At 29.1% G+C, this 11,342-nt stretch overlaps 1 protein-coding gene across 1 annotated transcript; it reads right to left on the bottom strand.

Annotated features, from left to right (window-relative positions):
- Positions 1 to 400: 400 nt before the first annotated feature.
- On the bottom strand, positions 401 to 8,127 carry LOC130808921 (chloride channel protein CLC-c-like). The gene is made up of 7 exons (XM_057674483.1): positions 7,785 to 8,127; positions 5,738 to 5,938; positions 4,802 to 4,979; positions 4,001 to 4,263; positions 2,834 to 3,103; positions 1,323 to 2,454; positions 401 to 708 (listed from the first exon to the last, which is right to left on the bottom strand). The coding sequence occupies exons 1-7, from the start codon at positions 8,003 to 8,005 to the stop codon at positions 619 to 621; spliced, it is 2,355 nt and encodes a 784-aa protein (XP_057530466.1). The 5' UTR covers positions 8,006 to 8,127; the 3' UTR covers positions 401 to 618.
- Positions 8,128 to 11,342: the final 3,215 nt, after the last annotated feature.

The raw sequence follows: 11,342 nt of genomic DNA, 5'->3' as shown, positions 1-11,342 counted from the left end.
TTGATCTAAAAAAAACAGAGAAAAAAAAATAAAAGAAAATGTATGATGTTTAAATAAATAACATATAAAAGAAAAATACAGTATAAAAGAAAAGGTAAAATGTTTAAATAAAAAGAAATAAGAAGGTATAAAATTTTAATTAAAATTAAGGAAACCATATGCTATGATTTCTGTTCAAGTATAATTTCTTCTCAATTCTTTACTTCATACATATGCTATGATAAAAACACAAATTACATTTAAACAAACAGTTTGTACTTTGTTGGGCATTATAAAATGAGAAGACTATAATCAAAGCTAACAAAGTACTCTGTTCGTCAACCTTATAAATTTGCACTATATAATTTAAAATACTCTGAAGTATTTGAGACATATGATGCAATTTCAAACAGACGGAAGAGGTTACTCAAGTACAACTATAAGTCTATGAGCTACTCTTGTGAAAGATTGTCTAATCTCTCATTGAAACATCTCAAACTAAGATCTTATATTCTCATAATATCTATGAAATGAGCTATTTAATCCATATATAAAATATATTTCTTAATGAGATGGTGTCATACAAGAATTTCTGTAAGTCTATAAGTCATATACTACAAATATTTAGAGTACATAGGTTCACTCATACGTCCTGAGATGAGGATATAAACCCAATATATGCTCTGGTGTGAAATCATGTCTTGTCATAATCCCTATAATAGGTGGCATCTGCACAAAATGAAGAGATCATGTAAATATTAATAGTTTATCAGAACGTTCGTTTAAATTTAGTTTGTTTGAATGCTTTAAATTTAAAAGTATTTGAAATATCGAATTTTGATGTGTCTTCGAATTTTAATATTTGGTTAAGCTAATTTAATTTTAATTGGTTTTTGAAAGTGTAGTTTGCTCTGATTTAAAAAATAAAAAACTAAATTTTATTTGATTTAATTTGATTTTGTATAAAAATTGAACCAAAAACCGAAGTTACACCCCTAGATGAGGAGGTTGCAACAATTAACCATCTCTATATAACATATAAGAGAAATAGTCGAAAATAAATAACTTTTGCTCAATCCACTGATAATAAACTCAATAATTGATTATTTTAAAATAAACTTACTTATTTGGTATAATGACTGAAAATAAACCTAATTATCATTTAATTTTCTTGATTAAAAAAAGCTTTAAAAATGATTATTTTCTTAGTAGATATATCTAATAGGTGAATTTATTTAATTTAAAAATAAATAATAACTAAATTTATTTTGTGCAAATGAAGCAAATATATTTTGACAACTTTCCCTAATAAAAGAAAAAGGTAAAAGAAAAAAAGTACATACCCCGGGTGTTTTGGGTACAACACACAAGTGCCTGAGACCCAAATCGCGAAACAAAACAGCAGCTTTAGCAAGAGACATAGTTTCCACAATTGTATAAGGTGATGTATTTGTTATAGGATGAAGATCAATATACATTTCCATTTCCTCCTCATTAATCATCAAATCTTGAATCTTAATCCCTTTTCCAGACCCTGGTTTTGCAAAATCAAAAGCATCAAAACTCTTCTTAATGCTTCCTTTCATCAATTCTCTTTGCTTAGTAAACTTCTTAGCTTTAAGAAACACTAACAAGTGAGATCTCAGAACAATCCCACATAATTCTGGTGTATCACTAAATGGTGGCTCATTAATAACCGGAAACCCATTATGACCCGTTTCAGTTAGAGCATGTACGATAGTCCCAACTTTCTCGACACTCGAGAAAGTAACCAAGTGACCTGTAACAACATCGCTTGCGACTAACTGTCTCATGTATGGTTCGGCATGGATTTCCATGTACGGTAGCCCTTTGAACTTAACAATTTGATCGTATACTCCTTTGTTGAAGTTATCGGCTACAGATTTGGATATAAGAAGAACCAACATGACTAACGGTAGCATAGGAAGATCGTTCGTTAGCTCGAGTAGTATGACACATAAAGAAACAGTCATTCTCATGGTTCCACCAAGGAAAGAAGCAGCTCCTAAGATTGCAAATAAACCCGAATCCAAATCAGAGAAAGATCCTAGAAGCGTACCTATTAAACGCCCATACGAAGATCCAGCTAGCATTACGGGGATGAATAGTCCAGAAGGAATTGCTATTCCATAGGTGATTATGCCTAGGAAGTACATTACACCAAAGAATATATATAAGGAAGATATACGAAAATCGCTTTTGGTAATGCTTGCACTGAAAAGGTTGCGAATTGCATCGTCGTTTGTTGTGAATATAAGAGATGCAAGATCATTGTAGTGATTTACAGGACAATTGAAGCTCTTATAGTTTCCAGAGCGACTAATACTCGGGCATTCATCGCTCAATTGTGGAGGGCAAGGTGTACATGGAGCAAGCCATGGAAGTCCAAAGTAGCAACAAGATGTTAAAAGAGATATGGCCATAACTAGTAAGACTTTGTACATAGGACCTTTTCTGCAATGAAAGTTACAATGATGTTAGATTATAGAATGATCAACCATAAAGAAAATTAGAGTCTTGTTTGGTAATTAGATTTTCTGCTAGCTGATTGGTTGACTTAAGGCTTATTGCTTGATTAACCGATAAAAAAAACATTTGGTAAATGACTTTATAGTTTTTATCGACTTTTGGGTTGGACTACTTTCAACAACTACAACTAGTTTTACCAAACATTTCAAAAACAATTGATTTATGTAACTAGCATAACAACCAACAAGATAGTCAATTCTATCGGCTAGTTATTAAACAAGTCAATTAAACCAGCCAACAACCGACAACTAACAGCCAAAAGCCAATTGTCAAACACCGCTAGAAATAAAGTCAAGACTCATACTCGTTGATAACACGGTAGGTTCGAAGGACCTTGTCCACAAAGTAGTTGTATAAACTTCCCAATACACCTCCAACAATGGCAAGAATTAAAATTACTACCAAGTCTTGGGGACTCATTTTGATTGAGGCATGATTCACATCAAACATAATAAGACCTCCTTCACCAAAAAGCCCACAATTACTATTTCGACAAAACCCAATCAGAGCTCTCAAGACAACAGCGACTACTGCTGTGGTGAAAAATGTTCTCCAAAGAAGAGCGCTCCTCCACCTGTAACCATAAAAGATAAGTAGGTGTCTTGTATTGTATTTAACACAAAGCATTTTAGTGATCCATATTTGACCACTAGATTTCTCATTCATTTGATCAATCTCAGAATCTACTCATTAATAATCTACAATAAGACTAGTATGGAAAACGCCACTAGTATAGGATTGGCCGAATCATTGAAGCGCAAAACACAAAACTACCGACACAGTATGGAAAACGCGACTAAAATTAATGTTTTTCGTTTGCATAGAAGAAGTTTTCGTTTATTGTTGTGGTTATATCATGTTCTACTTTCGAGATCATACACGACTTTTGATTTATTATTACTGTTATGGTTGCATTTCCTACTTATAATCAACATATTTAGACAACATCATGGTCCTATTTTAGCTTCTATTTGTCAAATTTTGCTTCTTAAGTTCAAAAACACTAAATTAATGTTTCTTGTTTTGTTTCTCGCTTTTTTTGTTTCGTGTAGCATTAGACCAAATAGTAATGCCGTTTCGGGAGGTAGTTTTGAGGTGCAACTGCCTAGGGCCCAGGGGCCCACATTTTGAGTTAATTCTTATAATTAAAAATTAATATTTGCATAAGTAGTTTCTAGCATAGATCGAACTTGCAGTATTAGGTTTTCCAATTAAGCACATGACTACTGAACTATATAGTCGGAGAAAAAATAACCCGACACTTTATTTATATAAGGGTCTTTTTTTATTTTTCGCTTAGGGCCTAAAAATTGTCAAAAACAGCACAGCCGAATAGTGAACTATGTTTGTGTCAATTTGACTCTTACACAATTTAATATTAATAGACTTTCAAATAATCCGGATTATAGTCTAGGCAGACTCGAGTTTAAATTTTCTCATGTATAGAGATAATAAAGAAAAGAATATAAACCAGGAAGCCACTTCCTCAAGTGCAAAAAGAACTCCACCAACAGGTGCACGAAAAGCTGCAGCAACACCAGCAGCGGAACCACAAGTGATTAAGTCTCGTCTATCTCTATCATTTTTAAAATATCTAAGCCACTTCCAAGTCAAATGGTATTTGCGTGATCCTCCTTGACCCAGCAAGGATGCTATGCAAGCCCCAGTGTGAACCATAGGTCCTTCTTTACCAACAACAAATCCTGCTGAAACACCTAAGATTGAACCGATGATCTGAAAGTTTCAAATTTATATTTAGAATTTACTTTCACCATTAAGAAAACTAACGCAAGAAACATAAACAAGAGGTTGGATTTAAGAGTTAAATATAAGCAAGATTACCCATGTTATACCCCTATCAGTGATAACATCGACGTTATTTATAATTGAACCTTTATGGCAAACATTATGAGCAATTTTATGTAAATAAGAAGTCTACTACGGGGGTGAATTTAGAACAAAATCAAATAATGTCGAAAATATTTTTAAAAATATGCTTAGTAAGCTTTGAACTTGAGACACTTACAAAGCAAAGCTCCTACCAACTTTACCAGCACATACATTAAAATTTTACAGTATATAATTTTATTCATAAATTAAATATTGTCAGTTGACATTATTAATTGAGCATGCCCCTGATTTACTATAATTTGAAGTAAAGTAAAAATAATGCAAACTTATATTTTGAAGCCATTTAATTAAAGGAGAGCCCTATACTATGCCACAATCATCACCCTTGATGAGAAAATAATAAAAATTCGTAACAAGTTACCTTCACAAAAAGGGTACTTGGAGCTAATATAGAATGTGCATCTACACCATTCAGATAAGCTTTGACCTCAGGAATTCCGGACCCTGCTGCTGCTGGTGCTATGAGTGCACATACACTTGCAGCACCGATTGCCAATACTAGGTTGCACCCAGCAAAGAAGATAAATCCCTTAAAATACCTGCACTGATATTAGCATTCTACTAATTATTTCAATTTCTAATTTTATTTTATAATACAAAATTATTATTTTATAATCTAGACAGTGGTTATGGTTTTGAAATATATATGATTCTAATGAAAAATACACCCACTCAGTTTCACTGTTCTACTCATTTTACATCATGTCTATTTTTTAAATAATGGTCCACCACATTCTTTTAATTTCATTCATACATTTTAATTTTTTTTAATTTCATCAACTCAATTCATTTTCTATCTTCATTTATTACCAATTTCTTAATAATTCCACAATTTCTTTTTACTTCATATCTATTGAGACAATGACTTATTACAGAGTTGTTTTGAAAAATTTAGGGCCCTATGTAAAACTTTTATTTTGCGTTTTATTTATAGTATATTATTAATAAAAACTTAACATATTTTTTTATTAATTTTTTCATATACGGGATAAAAGAAAGTTATATGCAGTCGATCACCTCGCACACCCTCAAACAACCCCTAAAAAATGAGTGTATTTTCACAAAAAAAAGCAATAATTCTCACAATAATGCAACCAAAAAATTAAACCATTTTATACTAGTTTATTATATTTTTTATTTTTTGGATAAAGATAATTCCCTATCGTCAATAGGAAGAGGGAAATTGATCTTCATGTAGGTAAGCTTTCAACCACTCGGTCACCCATGGTTCTCACTTTATATAAATAGTATAAATTTATAAAAAGAAGGGAAGAAATAGTTTTTGAGGGAGGCTTACTTCTCTTGGTACACATAATTAATAGTTTGGAGAAATTTAAATCCAGCAATATTCTCAACACTGATATTATTGCAGAAACCAACAAATCCTGTGCATAACCCAATAAGAAGTGCCAGTGTCCATTTGAAAAATATGTATTGAAATCTCTGGAACTTATTCCTTGATCGCCAATCCTCTTTGAAAAGCTCATTTTCAATAATCCTGCAAAAATACAATGTAAAACTTTAAGCTTATTTTTAATTTAAGATTAAGAAAAGAACAATCAATTTTAATCCGGTAATTACTTCTACAACAATAAAATTTTAGTATCCCTAATCCTATTTTCTATTAATTAAATTTTGTCTAGACGAAACTTAGAAAGTTCAACAGAGATTGATTTATCGAGTATTATTTTAACTTGAAGTATATGTCAATTCCTGCATAGAAAAATTTAAATTCAATTCTCACTACATGACTCATACTTCCCTCCAACTCAGGGTATGTGAAGTAGGTGAAGTAGCAATGGGTGTGCCTAGACCAGTCAAATTGATAGGTCGGGCAGGTTCGAGTCAGGTCAATTTTGGACAGGTTTAATTTTAGGTTTGGATCAGATTTGGATCTACCCAACGGTCCAGGATTTCAAATATATATTATCATTATTTTTTCACAAAAATATATTTAGTAATTTTTTTATTTTTGAAGAAAATATTTTATTATAAAAAGGATCAGTGTATGACCAGTGGCGGATCTAGGGTTCGGAGTCCCAGGGGCACCAATTAATGGACGAAATTTCGGTAAAGTTTCGTTTGTAAAATTAACAACTAATTTTTTATTTCTGCAAAATGACAAGTAGAAACACAATAATTTATCAAAATTATAATCTTATTCTTGAAATAGTTCTCGTAATTAAATAGTGTTTTCGAATAAAAAAATGCTAGTAATTAAAATCTATCTTAATCATATACATTATCTAAATTAATAATAATTTAAACTTATTTATTAAATTTGTTCCTCTTTATTCAAAATAATGTAACAAGAGAAAAAGTTCAATATATTCTAAAAATATTGTGTATGTTGTAAATAAATAGTGGATTGATCTATTATAGTGCAAATTCTTTATTAAGGTCGTCTCACTGTGTGACGGTCTCAATTGGGTCAGCCAAAACTATTTTTAAAAAATGCTTCTTGCAGAAGTGTGAAATTCAATTTTCATTCTTTTTAATGTTTTTTTTACTAATGAACTGCTTGTATGGGCATGTCTCATCGTAAAACGGTCTCATACAACACTTGCTAAAATTTTAACGGTTACTCTTGAGACGACCTCAAAACAAAAAGTCCACATTTTTTTTCTCTTTGATTTGTATTAATTAGGCTATTTAGCCCATACCTAATGCGTCTTTCGGAAGGACCGTCTCTCACAATTTGTGAACTTTAAAATACAGTATACCATAAAAGAAAATAGAACAAAATAAATCAACTGACCTAATAAAAAAATAGTACAAAATAAATAAATTAAACAAAATTAATAAAATGAGGGAGCATTTATCATAAAAAAAAACTTTAGTATTAATTTTACACTTTTACTTTTACAAATAGAAAAATCTATTTTCGTTTTTTTAAAAAAAAACGCCAAGAGGCACGGAACCCCGTAGGCCCTAAGTTGCATCCGCCACTGAATGTATAAGAAATGCTTACTCAATATATAAAAGTTGATTAGAAATATACAACATGTCCCTACTAAAAATGTTGATATGAAACTAGAAAATGATTCAGTGAAACCGAAAATAATGACGTGTTACTGAAACTGATGAAATAAAACTTGAAACAGGTCAAAACGATTCTAATCGGTCAAGTTTCATCCAATATTTTTGATATTTTCGAGTCTGGTCATTTTAAATTTATGACCCATAAAATTCCAATCATATTTCAAGTAAATTTCGAGTGGAATCAAATTAAACACATGCAAACATTTTTTTTGTACAATAAAAAACATAAAAACATTTTTAAAACAAAAAATCAAATTGAATAACAAAAAAAGAAATTCAAATAAAACAGAGAAAGAGAGTACTCATAATCGAGGCTTTCAATGGCGGATACTTTAGCACCAACAATGGCAAGCTGAGATGTATAATTAGTCCTTTTCATTAACAAAGATTGACTCAATCTGCTATCTCCATTTTCTTGTTCTGATTCAAAATTCGACAACGAACAAGGAGATCCAAACATCTCCTCTTTTATCTCATACGCCATTCCATCTTCAACCTCCATCTCCAATTCCTCTTTTCGCATCTTTTCCTTTCTCCTCCAAATTTAATTCCACAATATCGTCAATTAAATGATCAAAAAATTGTTTGATGCAACAAACTAAATCAAAAGAGGGTTTATTGGTTGAATGTATGTAAAAAATGGAAAAAAATTGGAATTGATTTGAGATTATCATAATCATAATAGATTGTATATATATATGGATATAGTTAATTTACTTTTTAAGGTAATAAAAGGAAAATTTGATTGAGGTTTCCATGAAAAGCGTGAGAATGCAGGGGATTTCATCCCTAAAAAAATTAGTGGATGCATGAATATGATTGGAAAACATGCATACGAATATGATTTCCATTTCTTTTTTATCCTTTTTCCTCTTTCCTTTTTTGTTCTCTTTATTAACTTTCATTAGTCAATAACGTATAACCATAAAACGAACTCATATGAAGTACTTTTAACTTTAAAATTATAAATGATTATTTTAAAAGTAAATCAATAAAAATAATACAACCGTCTTATTTAAGAATTTGTGTATAACTTTTAATAAATTAAAACATAAAATAGGTGTCACACAAATAAGGAGAAGAAGATATAACTCACCTATATTCAAGAGAGGTTCACTAATTGTAGTATGAATTACTCCTTACATTAGTTAAATTCATAAAATAACTTATACTCCCTCTGTTCTCTTTAATGATCTTCCTATTTGAAATGTTTCACTTGAGAGAAAAATTTGATTAATGTTTTTGATACATAAGTAGAAGATAAAGTATGTCCATGTGAGATCTCGTTAGATTCTTGTTAAGGAGAGGAAAATTGGCATTAATAATGCAACCTTTTACTCATCCGCTATGAATAATCTCACCTTTGGATTATTTTCTAATAATCCAACCTTTGTAATAAATTTGCCCACAACATACCGTATTACTAATAATAGGTAATAAGGTATGTTATTAGCAAACTAAAATAAAGGTTGGATTATTCAAAGCGAACTAAGGCCAAACGTTGGATTATTAGAAAATAATCAAAAGGTTGGATTGTTCACGGCGGATAAGTAAAAGGTTGGATTATTTATATCAAATTTTCCTTTTTATTATGTATTTTTTATAATTTTTCATTATGTTTATTTAGAGCTATTGAGGTTTAAAATTTGCTTTGAAAACTGTGCAAAGAGTTAATGAGAAGAATAAAAAAAACGGAGGGAGTACTATTTATTTCCTCTAATATGGACAACTCATATATATGTAAATAATAAATAGACATTTTAACAATATAAATAAATGGTTGGATAGTCAAAAAATTTAATGCCAATGTTTATTTAATTAGATAGTTGAAACAATTTATTGTTATGAATCAATTAATTTACTAAAAGTTTTTTTACACCAGCGTACTTAAAATCAACTAGCTAGTCAAATCAGTTAATTAATTAAACGGTCAAATCAATTAGTTTAATAAGCCATCAAGTGTTAGTCAAATAGTATATGTGCTCTTCACTTTGCTATGGCTTTTAACTTGACATGTATCAATCATATCGATATATTTTCTTTCGGGTAAACTTTTTTATCTTCTTAATTTCCATCCAAGTATTTTCTACTTTGTCTTAATAGCATCTTCACAAATCACAAGTATATGGTCATTAAATACACCTAGAGAAAAATTAGTGTTTGTTTAAGAAAAATGTAAACTTTTGATAATAAGTGAAGAAAAAAAATAAATTAAAAAAATAAAATTAAAAAAAATTAAAACACATAAATGAAATTATAAATTTTTTTTGTTATTATTCAAAAATATAAAGAATAAATATAAAAAGAACGACCAAAAACGAAAAATAATGTTAAAATAATGTTGAATGAGTATGAGGGGGAATAGCTTTAAAAGAACGGCATTCAACGGATTGGTGATAAATTTTCTATGTTCTTCTATGCATACATTCATTCATGCGTCATTAATCAATATAAGTTCCATTAAATTTAGAAAATTTCATAATAACATATAATAAAGTAAATATTTTTCGCCATTTTTCTTTTTTTGAGCTTAATAAATTTAAATAAAGGCCAAAAAGATCAAAATAAGTTAAAGTACGGATCATAAATTTTGAAATAAATAAATTAAAATTTATATATTTAATTTATATAAATTCATGTAAATTAAAATAAATCCTTAATTTATCAACATCTTCAAAATGAGTATCTATTTATTATATTTTACTTTGAAATAAATCTATTTTTTATTATTAAATCTATTAATTTTCTCATTTCTTATTTGTACCCTATTTTTAGGGTGTCGCTATCTTTTTTCTTTAGATTGCCCATGTTGCTCTTCCCTTTTAAAAATTCATGATTTTTCGAAATACATCAAAACTAAATGTTAGCTCATCAAAGGCATCACTATTGATTCTCATAACTAATTTAAACACAAATCTAAATTTGTATGTCAATTAATTTTTGAATAATTTTGCAAAATACTTCAAAAAATAAAAAATATCAAATCACACAATGTGTATCTGTACATCTCTACCTTTGTCTAATAGCATATTTTGTGAGAGTGCACTTAGTTAAGTCGCATTAAATGTGCAATGAGACCTAGGTTAAGTCGCATATTTTGTGCAAATTGACATTTTCATTTTAAATTTTTTTTAAAAACTTCTTAATTTTAAATTTTTTTTCAGAGGTATATTAATCATTCATATTATTGATGCAATTAATTATTTTTAGGTAGATTGAGATCAAATTAAAGTTTTTTAATTTATTATAAATCTTTAATTTTTCTATATTTGTTATTAGTTTTTATTGTCATCGAAGTAAATTGATCTGAAAATATCCATCAATGACCAATCTACGGTCAATATATAAAGTCAACATGACCAATTTAAATTAGCGGAATCTGAATTATAATTCACTAAGACACATGCTTTATTGACATGACTTGATTTAAGAGATTGTGTATAATCTAACACTTTACACATGTCCAAAACTACCTCTGATAAAATTTGATTTTTTTTTCTTTATAATGCTTAGCAAGAGGTTTTTGATAGCTTGAAAGGAAGTAAATGCAATGTCAAAGATTATTTATACAAGCCCTTATCCCTCAAGCATCCATTCTTTAGCAAAACTTGAATTATATTTTCTCACATTTTTAATAGTTATATACTTATTATAATCAATTTTTTTTGTTTTTAATAGTTATTATAATAACCGTAGCAACTACTGATTTTATTTGACATATTTTTTTATGTATAAGTAAAACATAGTCAAGTAGAATTTTATTTAATTCGTTTTTAATGCATATTTTCATAATATTAACTTTTTAAAAAATTTTATGATATGAAATTATAGATATTAAAGATTAATATTATGCTTTGGAT

The sequence above is a fragment of the Amaranthus tricolor genome, chromosome 3 (genome assembly GCF_026212465.1).
Source record: "Amaranthus tricolor cultivar Red isolate AtriRed21 chromosome 3, ASM2621246v1, whole genome shotgun sequence".
Taxonomy (NCBI): domain Eukaryota; kingdom Viridiplantae; phylum Streptophyta; class Magnoliopsida; order Caryophyllales; family Amaranthaceae; genus Amaranthus; species Amaranthus tricolor.
This window is presented reverse-complemented; position numbering and strand designations above follow the sequence as displayed.